We start from the raw sequence: 14,775 nt of genomic DNA on the forward strand, positions 1-14,775 counted from the left end.
CATCTCAATGGCAAAAAGTGTCCCAATCAACCTGAATTCACCCAATAATATGGTTTATTTTTGCCATTTTGGTCGTAAGTAATTCCAAAATAATTATTTCTTGCAGTAGGCTATAAATAAAAATAAAACAATATGCAAACAACTAATATCCAAATCATGAGCGTCTCTTGGTCGTACTAGCCTACTGTTATGCAAAATAACTGGTTCTAGTGTAGCCTAACGTTCATATACGGTTCTCAATTGGTGCAATAAATGATCTACCTTAAGCGTACAATAGTGGGCGTGACACATGAGGAATCATATCAAAGTTCATATGCTATCATAGCTCATTTATTTAAATGTATAAGACCGTTTGAATAGAGCTTGTACCATTGGAGTGTCTCTGCCGGACAGAAGCTGTGCTGAAGAGTCTCCTCCCTGCCCACGAGGACCCGCATTTTAAACTGTCTAGGTAGGCAGCTCACTGGGTTTTGAGACACAGCCCTGCTCGCTCGTATTCATTCATTGAGGGATTTCTTTTCTCCATGAATACGACAAAGACTGCCAGTCTCTCTGCGATGCATTAAATAAGAGCGAAAGGGGCAGAGAGACACCGGCTGCAGCCCATCCCATCACCAGCATCCTATTCCTCTGGAAGAGATGACAAGCCATTAGATGTGTGCTTTCATATCGACTGTGCTCATCGGATAGCTACTCGCGCACAAGTAAGATAAATATGCTTTTTTTTGTCTTTGAAGCAAGATGCACCATATCAGACATTGCACAAATAGATTTATTAGTGCATTAATGTCGCTTTTTAATTGATGAATCGCGAATTCTTCATTGTGCTTACCCTTTGGGCGTGTTTAAATAACTTGAAATAGTATGAATTATTAAAATATTGTGTTATATGATTTTAATACTTTAATGTTTATTGTTAAAAACACAAATAGAACATTTTTATAAATAATTGAATTGTATTATTTCATTTTATTAAATGATAGGCCTATTTTAAATGTAAATTTCCAGCAGCTTATTTAGCATATCAATAGCCTAAAATGCATTTTATTGTATTAACAAGCATGCAAAAAAAAAAAAAAAAAAAGCGTTGTAATAATTGCAATTTTAATTTTAACACGACTCATCTACCCATAATTTTCCTCACAATATTTCTATAGCCATTCATACTACAGTCCCGGGTGTTGACATGGAGCTGGAGCATTTCGACGAACGGGACAAAGCACAAAGATACAGCCGCGCGGGCTCACGGGCGAACGGCCTCCCGAGCCCCACGCACAGCGCCCACTGCAGCCTGTACCGAACCCGCACCTTACAGGCTCTGAGCTCCGAGAAGAAAGCCAAGAAAGTCCGCTTCTACCGCAATGGAGACCGGTACTTTAAAGGGATTGTGTACGCTATCTCCAACGACAGATTCAGGTCTTTCGACGCTCTGCTCGCAGACCTCACCCGCTCCCTATCAGATAATGTAAATCTGCCTCAGGGGGTCCGGACCATTTATGCCATTGACGGGTCGAAAATGACCAGCATGGAGCAGCTGGTGGAAGGTGAGACTGGGTGTCAGTAGCCTATGCAGGTTTAGGGACACCGGTAGCCTATATTTTGCTTCTTGTTCATTTTGAGGCACATGTTCATCACGTGTGTCTTGATTTAGATTGTTTAGGTTATACATGCCTGTTCTCCATATGAGGACATCATGTTTAACCTATTTACTGTCACCTCCTTTTTGAACATAGATCTAAACTTAAATGGTTTGTAAGTCATGAACTATACAGCCATAATGTATCTAATCAGACTATTGCAGAAATGAAAGCAGCTTCTAAAAATGAAAGTGTAAAAAGGTATAAAGGTTTAAGCTTAGGCTACTGCAAATCAAATGTACTGAACTAAACAAAATTTGACACAAAATATATATTTTACAGCATAATTTGGACTCTAAAATTGGTAGAAAATCAAAACTACATGTCTAACAAAGGACTGTTTCCATAAAGCAATGTCCAATTTCATTTTAAGATTTCCTATGATACCTTATTTATGATTATTACTAAAATATGTGTTAGGGGAAAAAGGCAATAAAGTGATTCCAAGTGTCCCGCTATACCAGGATACTGACAGTTAACAGGCTAAGCTGGTTTTTGAACATGGTAGCTAGTCTAAAGTGGTCAATAGCTGTACAAAGACTACTTAAAGGAGAACTCCGGTCAATTTTAACATTGAGCTCATTTTTTTGTACATTTGGAGTGCTGTCAATACAGAGAACTACGACAAAAAACGGTGTTGCCTACACCGAGTTATTCTATTTTTAAAATTTGCACCCTGTTGACTTCAATAGGGCAAGTAGTAAGCCTGCTTTTTAGCCTTTTAACATCCTTTAAGTGTCATTACAAGTGCACAGAAAATGTGAGTGATTCCTTCCGAGTGAACACGGGTGGATCTGACTGCAGTAGATGTTAGAGATATTAATAAAAACGAAGTTAATTCAGCCAGCGCTCATACCTTTGTTTACATCCTGTTTTCGGTGGAACGCCATAGTAATCGATTGTCGAGTTCACGCGCGTGATCATTGGTAACTAAACCTATGCGCGTGAACTCGACAATCGATTACTATGGCCTTCCACCGAAAACAGAATGTAAACAAAGGTATGAGCGCTGGCTGAATTAACTTCGTTTTTATTAATATCTCTAACATCTACTGCAGTCAGATCCACCCGTGTTCACTCGGAAGGAATCACTCACATTTTCTGTGCACTTGTAATGACACTTAAAGGATGTTAAGAGGCTAAAAAGCAGGCTTACTACTTGCCCTATTGAAGTCAACAGGGTGCAAATTTTAAAAATAGAATAACTCGGTGTAGGCAACACCGATTTTTGTCGTTGTTCTCTGTATTGACAGCACTCCAAATGTACAAAAAAATGAGCTCAATGTTAAAATTGACCGGAGTTCTCCTTTAAAGCTAGGATGACCTAACAGTAGCTGATGTACTGCTGGTCCTAGATGGTCTACAAGCTTGCACAAGGAAATGATCAGCTTGGGCCAGCTAATGGACATCTAGAAACCAGCTACTATCTTAAAACAAAACTTTCCAGTGGTGCATTATCATCTTTGTGATATCCAAAGCAATGAGGAAACTGAAAAATTGTAGTTTATGTCAGTTTTAATGAACTTAAACCTCATGCTCTGTTGTGAATGACAGTAATAATGTCGTTATGAAATTAGTTATTTTAAAATTAATCTTTATTTTCCCTCAGTTCTTTTCATATGTTCCTCTGACCTAATCAAACCCCATAAAGCACATAATATATACAGTGTGTGCAACAATCAGATAATCTACTACTGAAAAGTCATTGTATTTACTCGTGTTTATATCCAGGGTCTCTGACTCCACAAACAGAGCATGGTTTGTAGTCCTGAACAAGGATCAAGCTTGTATTGTCTGTGAGCAGATACCAGAGTGCCCTGTGATTTAAACCGATAATCACTTTAAAACACTCATCAATATTTAACAGCTTCTGCATCTCCATACCACTCCCTTTCTCTCAGTGTTGACCAATAAATCAAGCCTGAGAGCTGAAATCATTACATATAAGTTGCTCCTTGAATTATGTGTTAAATGACTCTGATTTGATTATAGCAGTGTATCGTTGGTGCTTTTCTAAGTAGGCCACCCAACCATTAATTAATTCATTAATTCTACACCTGGCAGCACTGAGAATGAATGTAAATGAGGGAGTTGGAGGAGATTTCAGTTTCTCAAGGCACTTAACCTTCACTGTGTGACCTCATTTTTTTAGGAGCCATTGACTGTCTTAACTCACATGTATGAAATTTCTTCTGTGTGTCCTCATGATACTAAACATAGGATAGCCTCGTTAAAGGCATAGTTTACCCAATAATACAATTAAGGGTTACACTTTATTTGAAGGTGATGTAGTTACATTGTACTTACTCAAATAACTATGGACTAATATTAATAAACTACATGTACTTATTATAGAGTTACTGTTAGGGTTTGGTTTAAGAATATGGTTAACCAAAGCAGAAGAAAGAAATACATACGAATGTGGTTCATAGAAGTTTTCCGAAGCCAGACAAAAGCTTTTTATGATTAACAAACCAAGATACTCTTAAAAATAAAGGTTCTTTGTCTACAGTTCCATGAAGAACCTTTCTATCCATGGACCATTCCCTCACAATAAAGGTTATTTCTTTCTTCACACTAAGGTGGTTCTTTTAATAGTTCTTTTAAGAAATGTTCTCTGAAAGGTTCTTTTGGGAACCAAATATGGTTATTTTATGGCATCGCTGCGAAAACCACCTTTTGAAACCTTTATTTTAAAGGATGTTCGTAAGTTTTAATGAGAGAAGTATCAGTGCCTGATTCATGAATAAAAAAAAGTCTGTGAATCTTGTTGAAGCGGTTCAGAAAACCAGTCTGAATGATTCATTTAGAAATCTGATTAGATTCTCACTGATTATTTCTGTTATTTTATTTTGTATCACAGGGGAGAGCTATGTGTGTGGATCAATTGAGCCTTACAAGAAGCTGGAATACACTAAGAATGTCAATCCCAACTGGTCGGTCAACGCCAAGACCGTTGGATCAGTACGAGCGCCCTCCTCTCTGGCCAGCGCCAAGGGTGGGTCTATAGAAATCAAGGATAGCAAGGATTTCATCCGGCCCAAACTGGTGACCATTATCCGCAGCGGGGTGAAGCCTCGGAAAGCCGTGCGCATCCTTCTCAACAAGAAGACGGCCCACTCGTTTGAGCAGGTTCTCACAGATATCACAGATGCCATCAAACTGGACTCTGGAGTGGTGAAGAGGCTCTATACGGTGGATGGTAAACTGGTAGGTACAGTGGGCATGTCATTTAAGTTGATAATTCAGCTTTTGTATTGGATGCAGCAGTAATGATACTATTGTTTGGTTGAAAGTACTATTTCAATAGATCAGTGGATGCGCTATATAAGCAAAAGTCTTTATTTGTCAGAAGCCAGTGGATCAGGAGATGCTTGTGGTGCAGAAATTCAGCTTTAATTTAATTCACATCAGCTTTAAATAAAGCAAAGTTAGTCTCCTGACCTAAGGAGTTAGAGCTTCCTGACCTAGTTCTAACCTTGGTTACTCAAACAAGATGTTTTTTTTAGTGTCCTGGTTTCTCTAAAGGTAAGATGCATCATCATCTGTTCTACTCATAAACTGCCATTCGGGACAATTGGAAAGTGGTGTCCTGCTTTTTTCTTTATTTGTTTGGTGAAAACAGTTGCTAGAGCTCTCTATGTTTGTGCTAGTAAAATGTGGTGGTTATGAGACCAATTTGTTATGTTAATGCTGGGACTACTTTCAAACGTTATTCCCTTTGGGACTTTTTTCAAACAAACACGAAGAACTATAGATGAGATGCTCTCTGCTTTAGAGTGTGGTGTGGTGTGAAGAATACTTTTTAGTTTTTTTGGTTCAGTGTTATTTTAGGATTATCTAGATACCATTATAGTTATCATTAATGTTTTGAATTAGCTTTTATTGTTAGATTTTCCGGTTTTTTTTAGTAATTTTCTTGTTACTTTTTATTTCTATTTAGCTTTAATTAAAGCTTGTTTCCACCATGGAATATTTTTTTTTCTCTTTTCTCTCTGAATTGTGAGTTTATATCTTGCAATTTGCAGTTATCTCAAATTTAAAACATTTTTGAAAATTTGAATTTATATCACACAAAAAAGACAGAATTGCGAGATATAAACTCGGAATTGCAAGAAATCAAGTCAGAATTTCGAGAGATAAACTCGCAATTATGAGGAGAAAAAATAATTATGAAAAAAGTTGCAATTAGCTTTACTTTTATTACCTTTGCAAAAAGATTTTTATTCTGTGGCGAAAACGAGCTTCTATAAATTGGAGCAACGTGTGGTTGGTTAAATGTTTTACTTCTGGGCACAAGAGTCAAAGTTCTCTTCTGCGCTCTGATCCTGCAGCTTCACAAGCTCATATATTAAACCACTAAGCCACCATATTGTGGTGCTTTCAGTATTTGCTCATTTAATTGTTGCGGTTATCATGCTGAGATATGAATTTCCCTGGATATTTTGTGTTTAATGTTGCTTGAATAAGAGCAAAAGAGATTTGAAAGGGAGAGGAAGGTAAATACTGTGGTGAAGAAGATGGAGGAAAGAGATGAGACCGAGCGAGGTTTGTTGGTGACCTTTCTGTGTCTCCACAGGAGCAAGTGACTGATGAAGTGACAAGCTGTCTCCTGAGGGCCTTAAACTCGTTGGCCTTCAGTGGCGTTATATTGTCTTCTGTTTACACCCACCCACCGCAGCAGATACAGAGACACTGGTGCTGCACTAGCTCATCTCCAGTGCAAACTTGCGCTGTCCTGTCAAATCGATTAATCGCAATCAATCGCTTCTAACATAAAATACATATATATATATAATATTTTATAGATATATATATATAATATTTTGTCTAAGATGCGATTAATCGCAATCAATCGATTTGACATCACTGACACACGCACACACACACACAGACATATATATATATATATATATATTCAAGTGATATATTGCTTATATAGGCCATTAAAATATATATAATTTACTAAAACATCCCGAAATCACAATTTAAGGTGGAATATTTTGCAAACAGTGTGGAAAATCCCCCAATTTCTCACATCCCAAGTATGTCTCTCCCCTCTCTGTAATTTCTCTCTGTTCGGTTTCTATGGCAATCTGGTTGCTGGGGGTGGTTGCTTAGGAACAGCCTCTGCGGCAGGAGGGGTGCAGTAGTGGTGATGTTACAGGCCTGGGTTGGGATGATGGATGCTCAGGATTGCAATGAAACAGGCATCTCTCACAAGGCATTGATTAGGCGAAGCATTAATTAGGCAAAATTGGCTTTAGAAGGCAATATAATATTTGTTTTATTTCTACATCGTTCAATAAATTTCATATTAGTGTTTAGAAGGGAGTGCAGTTTGTAATTCATGGTGAATCAACTCAAGGAAGACCGCCTTTAGATCTTTAATGGAGCGGAAATTTAGAAGATTTCACCATCTAGTAACAGTTAGTGTGAAAGCACTTAGTGAGATGGGCATCATATACAGTATACAATCGCCTACCTGAATAAAATTTGGCCTTTACTTGGCAATTACTTCCTGCCCTTATCTTCTGAGCGACTGATGCAAGCTTTGAAATGTGTTTGAGTGTTATTATTGGTTTGTTGATCTGTTGACAAGCATTTATCAGGAATGCTTCCTGATGAGCAACAAACTAGCACACTTTGCATTTGGTTTAATTGCTCCAGATGGAGATTTCTGATAAAAGTTGAATGCTCAGCCTGACAGAATCTACAGTATATGTGAACTAAAAGAAGATAGAATTTAATTAAAGTATATACTTATTTGATTATCTCTGGCCTTTTTATCCAAAGCAATTATGGTATGTGGAAATACAAAGCTGCAGGCTGATAGGTCCTTACCTCAATCTTATTGCAATCACATCATTCTCTATAGGGCACAGCTGATTGGTTGCTGCTGCATCAGTAGCCAATGAGCTCGCTGCTCGACATTCAAATACTTGGTTAGCATTTGCTATAGCAGTGCAGCGCTTTCAGAAACCCTCCTCCTTCCCCAGCTCCACCTGTATAGATCTGCTACGGGTAATTCATGTGTGTTATATTGTACAGTATGTCTTGCAGCACGTCATGTATGTATGTATTGGCAGTAGCAAGTCCCGTATTTGCTCTGCAGCAGCAGCAATAACCAACAGCAGCAGCGTAGCAGATCTATTCCTCCAAGACCAAACATATCAATATCACCATGCCAAACACTCTGAGAGTTGTCATGTCATGTTGTCATGTCACTCTGGGAGCTGGAAATGTATGCAGGAAGAAGCGGAAAACCCATAAATGAACATACAGAACTTTATATGACTACATCAAACTTATAAAAATTGTATAATCATTATAACAACAAATATCATGTTCAGTCAGCTGGTCATTAAAGGGTTAGTTCACCCAAAAATGAAAATTCTGTCAGTAATTACTCACCCTCATGTTGTTCCAACCGCGTAAGACCTTCGTTCATCTTCGGAACATAAATTAAGATATTTTTGATTAAATCTGAGAGTTGTCTCACTTCTCCATAGGCTTCTAGGTGACCGAAACTTGCTGGCCCAGAAAAGTTATTAAAGAGATCGTTAATATAGTCCAAGTGACTACAGTGGCTTAATCTTAAGTATGTCAAGCGACGATAATACTTTTTGTGCGCAAAAACAAACAAAAATAACAACTTTATTCCACTATTCATTTCCTTCTCTCTGGGCCTCGTAGTGTTTTTGCGCTGCGCGTCTGTGTTGCACGTCATCACGCATTACACACATGACCAGCTTCGGCCAATTGTGAGCCTACGTGGTGACGTGTAACACAGACGCACTACGCAAAAACACTACGTGAACCAACTAGAGGCCCACAGAGAAGGAAATGAATAGTGGAATAAAGTCGTTATTTTTGTTTGTTTTTGCGCACAAAAAGTATTCTCGTCGCTTGATATACTTAAGATTAAGCCACTGGAGTCACTTGGACTATATTAACGATCTCTTTAATAACTTTTCTGGGCCAGCAAGTTTCGGTCACCTAGCAGCCTATCGAGGAGTGATCCAGCTCTCAGATTTAATCAAAAATATCTTAATTTATGTTCCGAAGATGAACGAAGGTCTTACGCGGTTGGAACAACATGAGGGTGAGTAATTACTGACAGAATTTTCATTTTTGGGTGAACTAACCCTTTAATCTCCACTCTTTGTTGGGGTCCTAATCATACACCCTGCCTGGGTTTTATTTTGCGATAACGACTCACTTACTTTTTCATTTTCCCTTACAGAGCAGACTTATGTTACCACTAATCTGCCAACAATAAAGAAACTTAAGTTTCTTTCATACTTAGCACAGTGAAGTGATCCCTGGTTATAATCCACCATTCTTTTGAAGCCTTTTGTGGTGATGCCACTGGCGTCTTTATGTAAGATTATTCTTATCATGTGAGACAGCCCGAGGACAGACAGACAGGCATTTCCCCTTTAATTCCCCCGGGTGGCATGTGTCTCCTGTCGTCTGTGCCATAAATATTAGCTTAAAGGCTGAGAGGGCTGTTTCATTCACGTATTAGCTTCCACACTGATGTGATTTCCACAGGCGGTCATGCTCAAAAGGGCTGAACAGTGGCTGTGTAGGATGAGAGGAATATTTTTTCTGCTTGTGTCATTTTCTGGCAGGGTTGAATGAAGCGTTTGCCTACAGGATGTCCCTCTCGTGAAAAGCACTGGGGCCACGTATTTGTCCCTGGCAGAGCTGTGTTAGTAGAATCAACATAGTGCCCTATGAAATCCCTTTTATTTGTTCCCAAATTCAGTATTATTCTATCCCAAATGCAGTTTTTTTTTTCTGCTTGAATTTTTCTGGATTCCATAAAAAAAATTCTGGATAATTTTTTTTCTGTTTTATGTATTCTGTATTCTGTTCTAATATTTACATTACATTTTAGTAATCAAAAGCATGTCTTAAATAAATACAATTTTAATAATTTGATAAAAGTAAAAAAAAAAAAAAAAAATGTTTTAGGACTATTTGAAATCTGTTTATTTTTTTCCCAAATTCAGTTAAAAACATTTTTTTTCTTGGTAATTTTTTTCTGGATTCCATTTTTAAGGTTTAGTTCAATTTAAATAATCAAAAAGCAAGACTAGCCAAATAAATAAATAAATAAATAAATAAAATAATAATAATAATAATAAAGCTTTATTATTAATATGAAATTTGTTGTGAATATTTATTATCAAAAATGGTGGTAATTAAATCATGGAATAAAACATTTATTAACAATTTAATTAGTGTATTAATTAAATGAAAATGTAAAAATTCCTTTTATTATAATTTTTTTGGGCAATTTTCAAAATAATAGGTTACATTTAGGGTGATGAGAAATAATTATTAAAAGTGGCTTCTTGGTTTGGATATCATAAAGGCTAGAACAGATTTCATTCAGTCTTAAAAAATAAATATGGGTCCTCTTTTTTGTACATTAATTGGTACACAACCTGGTTATATATATGAAAATAAATTATAATGCATTTTAGTTTTAGAGCACTAAACTAACAGCAAACTTAAAATATATTACTTTTTTTAGCACTTCAAAGAGCCATCCAAAAAAACAAGAACCAGTATCTATAATGAAATATATAAATATAAAATATAAAAATCTACCAGCAGGATTTAACTTTAACAGCTGATCGGGTCAGGTCTGTAAGCCATGTGAATGTACAGTCATTCCTGAGAGTACGCTGACTCCATTTTAAACCTGTGTGTGTGTGTGTGTGTGTGTGTGTGTGTGTGTGTGTGTGTGTGTGTGTGTGTGTGTGTGTGTGTGTGTGTGTGTGTGTGTGTGTGTGTGTGTGTGTGTGTGTGTGTGTGTGTGTGTGTGTGTGTGTGTGTGTGTGTGTGTGTGTGTGTGTAACGGGGCCACATGTTACTGCAACACGCTGACTTGCATTTATGGAGCGAGTCATTACTCATCATCTGCCACTGCTGGACTTATGTAATGCACCTCAATAGTTCAGTTTATTTTTAAAAGGTCACCTCTTGCCATCACTGCGTGGACATGAAGAGTCCTTTCAGACAAAACAGTGCTGTCATTTCAAATTATAAACACATAAATATGACTGACATAACATGCATGGGTCAACATCAAGAATCGGTTTTGTTTTCAATTTCCTTTATTCAAAGTTCTTATTCACAGGGTTTCCACACCTTTTGCTCATTACATTTCCACCTTCAGTGAACTGTTCCTTAAAAAAAAACATTTTTTTTCTTTGTGTAAAGAGGTGTAAAGGTACCCAAAATGGTTCTTCTATGGCTTTCCTGTGAAAACCCCCTTTTGGAACTTTATTAATAAGAGTATAGGCCACGCATCAAGCTGTTATGTTGCAAAGTGGTATTATTGTCCTAACAACAACAAAAAAAGAAACCCTCTGTAGTCTGTAAGGAAACACCACACGTGCCACCTTCAGGATTGTAAACTTTCCCAACAAGATTCGAGATTCCTTATCTTCTGATTGGCTGAGAGAACACCGTCATGTTGAAGCAGTGCATGCAAGGTTAACTCTAATGGTGCATTCCCACCTCATAAACCTCTCAATAATAAATGAAAACTCTCCAGGATGCTATTACCCAACACAGGAAGTTTTTTCTGCTGGTGTTTGTGAATGGCCTTTTATCAATGCACACTGCACCCCTCATAAATAAATGTAGTCACTCATTGATATTTTATAGTAACATTGGTTTTAGAGTCTCATTAGGAAAGTAAAATTCTGATATTGAATAAACTTCCCCTCCACAGTCATGCCCTGGTGTTTTTAGCCTGTGTTTAAGAGACTCTGAACGGCATGGGTGAGCACAGGCTGTCTGCGTTTCCCGATGAAAGCTTCCGAGTGTTAACAGCGGGAGTGTGTCCAGATCGATGCTCTGTGGGGTATTTGCAGGGACACGTGGCGGCCTGCACTGCTGCTGCTGTGTCACCGAGTCCATGCCGAGAGCAAATCAATACTCTCCCAGCTGCACCATCTTACTGTGTTTGGCTTGGCTTTTGTGTTCACTTTTTATCTTGTGTTTTCTCGTTCAGATCTATGGCAGGGAAATGATCCATATTGTAGTGGCTCGCTGTAGGAGATCCAATTTTTTATTTATTTTTTTGCTTTGTGACAGATGATAATGAACAGATGTCTGCTATAGGAGAATCTGGCTGTGTTTGAACTGTGATTGCCCCTCTGTCTCCATTAAGTCTCAGTGGGAGGTGGGTTGAATTATAGTAGCACATACATACAGTGTGGTAGCTGGAGGTCAGACCTCAATGAACTGTGTACTGAAGTGGCTAAAGACTTAGGCCATACAGCAGACAAGACTAACATGGTGATGTTGAAGCATAGTATGTTCATGCAAAAATGAAAATTCTGTCTTTATTTACTCACCAACATGTTGTTCCAAACCCATATGCTGCTTTTTGTCTTTATTTATCTAAAAGAATCTTCACATACTGTAGATACTTCCAATTCAACAACAATCAAATAATATGTTAAGTATTTGATAGTCAAATATCAAATTTGATTGAACAAATTGGATGTCAGTGACATCAAACGTCATTATGTCAAACCTTAGCCATAGTTGATATCAAGATTATTAGTGAATAATAGTTTAAATCTGTCTATTCATCATTTAAAGTGAATGTACTAAAGTGAATCTTGATATTGGCTTGATAATACTTTATAAAGCACAAGTCTAAAGCATAGGTTTATTTATTTTTGCAGTGATGTGGCTTTGAATAACCATTTTGGGTTCCTCAAAGCACCCAAAGAACTGGTTTCCCACTATAAAGAACCATTTGTGCATTTAAAAGGTTCAATTGATGTTAAAGGAGTTCACTCCAGAATAAAAATGTCCTGATAGGGCTGCACGATATTGAAGAAAAATGCGATATGCGATACGATAATGCTTAAAGTGTGTAAAATAAACAAATCATCTTTAAAATATATTTAAAATTATATGACCAACATACTTGTTTCACATTCTTTTTGTGACAAGAAAACATCCCTACAACTTCTGAAAGTGAACAGCAGAGTTTTATTGTAGTAAATTGTAGATTAAGTGTTATTTTAACATCAGTGTAAACCACAGGGTTTAGGGGTTCAGGTTATCCTACATTAGGTTTATTTAACAACAGAAACTGAATAATCAAATGTAAAAATAAAACACTGCTTAGTTTTCACTGTATGAATTAAATATATACAGATTCTTATTAAAGTTACAAAAATGATTCAGCCAAGAGCAGTGAGTGATTTTCTCTGTCTTTTGTTCATGACCCCAGTTATTGCAAGCCGTTGCGATATGCATATTGCGATATATGCATTTGCGATATTCCGATAATTTCGATATATTGTGCAGCCCTATTTCCTGATAATGTACTCACCCCCACGTCATCCAAGATGTTTTTCTTTCTTCAGTCGAAAAGAAATTAAGGTTTTTAAGAAAAACATTCCAGTATTTTTCTCAGTATAGTGGATAATTCCTGTATAGTGGGGGTGAGTAAATGATCAGGAAATTTTACCAGTAAATTAGTGAACATTCATGGAAACATCGATTCTAATCAATTAACCTTATTTTTTAAGTGTATGGAAAAGAGCTGTGTGAATGAATGTTCTTCAGAATCCTACAAACAACAAAATAACAGCTTATGGGTTTGCAATTACATGAGGGTATAAGTAAATAATGACAGCATTTTTTATTTTTGGGTGAATTTAAGGTTGTGCTATTATCCTTTCAGTACAGAAGTGATGATAGTTTAAACTGTATTCATTCACCCAATTAATTTACACATGCTTTCTTTCAACCAAAGCATAATGAAATGTAGTTTCCCTATGATAACATAATAATGGTAGATTAAATTTCATGTAATCCAGTTTTCATCTCAGCATCTAGTCTGTGCACTTCGTCAGTCTGGCCTGGATTTCCCTCCTCTTCCAATGCGAGACCCACCGCTGTGCTTCCCCCACACGACCCCAGACAGACTATTTCTAGCAAATATGCTAATGTGTTTCCCTGAGAAAAATCCTTCTGCTGAAATGGGAAGCAACCCCCACACAGGTGATCTAAAACTGTGATAGAAGTGTAATGAAAATGTGGGACATCACAGTGCGAAACACTATAAATTATTGAAATACATGATGGCCTAGTTTGTACTATTATTACCATGTCTTTGATTTATTGATTTCTTTTTTTATAAAATATATAAATAGCCTATATATGATTTTTTTCCCATTTATTTAAGTGATTTAGACATTATTCATGCTGTATTTATTTATATAATGTAATATACCTATAGTTAATTATATTATGTACATATTAATATTTACTTTATACTTTTGAGTAGATTATAGATCATGTACTAAAGGCACCCACACACTACAAAATTGTGGGCCCAATTCTCCCCTTTGGACAATCCTAGGTAAAGTTCCGATTATCTTGATGGCTCTACAGATTATTATATCAGAATTTCCTGTGGTGTAATTGAATCTGCTCGGAAGAATGCCGGGGCCACACCGATCTCAAATTGTAAATATCCAACATGAATATTTACGATCAGAAATCCTGTTGTGTGGGGGGAACCCCAAGGACAAACGTGCACGCACTGAAACGATACCCAATCAGAAAGCGAGCTGATGAAAGACAGAAGCAACACTACTTTATCCAAAACTTTTTCTTTCCCCCCCCCCCACAAATGTTCTGTAAAAAGCAGTCAACATTTATTTTTGCCCATCGTCCGCCATGTTTGTTTACTCTAAAGTCACGTTTGACCGCAAGAGATTTTAGTTAGAGAGTTAGTGTGTGTTGTGCTGTCTTGGTCACATCGCGGCATTTGTTCTATAGGTACAAAACTGTTAAATCTATGATTTTTTTTATCATCATGTTTGTGGTCTCTCACATTTTGAATATTTTAGTGAGGGCCAGCCTTAAGTTTGAGGTTTTAAGCTACAGAAAATCTGCATATACACCTTTAACAGTATCCTTGAAAATCTAGTGTATTATTCATGCGTGTCAGTTCGTACCACCCAGATGTATTAAGGAGACAAATAGCCTCATGAAATATGAACAATAAGAAGAGTGTTTTGTGGGTACTGTGACCTTGCCATTTGGGTTTTCTGTTTTTGTAAAGAGAACATGTTGGTTT

At 37.0% G+C, this 14,775-nt stretch overlaps 1 protein-coding gene and 1 long non-coding RNA gene across 7 annotated transcripts in view; both read left to right on the forward strand.

The window, feature by feature from the left end:
• The window catches only part of LOC307166689, a 428,201-nt gene that overhangs the window by 266,937 nt on the left and 146,489 nt on the right, over positions 1 to 14,775 (forward strand). The window lies entirely within an intron of this gene.
• dclk1b (doublecortin-like kinase 1b) overlaps positions 362 to 14,775 on the forward strand; it is a gene marked incomplete at its 5' end in the record, with an annotated part of 59,575 nt that continues 45,161 nt past the window's right edge. For 3 of the 6 annotated variants that reach the window (XM_079885180.1, XM_079885182.1, XM_079885183.1), the window contains 3 exons: positions 366 to 704; positions 1,158 to 1,544; positions 4,501 to 4,847. In XM_079885180.1, the coding sequence (XP_079741306.1) occupies positions 1,187 to 1,544; positions 4,501 to 4,847 (705 nt within the window). Of the gene's footprint in view, positions 705 to 1,157; positions 1,545 to 4,500; positions 4,848 to 14,775 lie in introns of all 6 variants that reach the window. The other 3 variants (XR_013822672.1, XM_079885179.1, XM_079885181.1) reach the window with 2 other exon arrangements.

This window comes from Squalius cephalus (genome assembly GCF_949319135.1).
Source record: "Squalius cephalus genome assembly, chromosome: 11".
NCBI lineage: Eukaryota > Metazoa > Chordata > Actinopteri > Cypriniformes > Leuciscidae > Squalius > Squalius cephalus.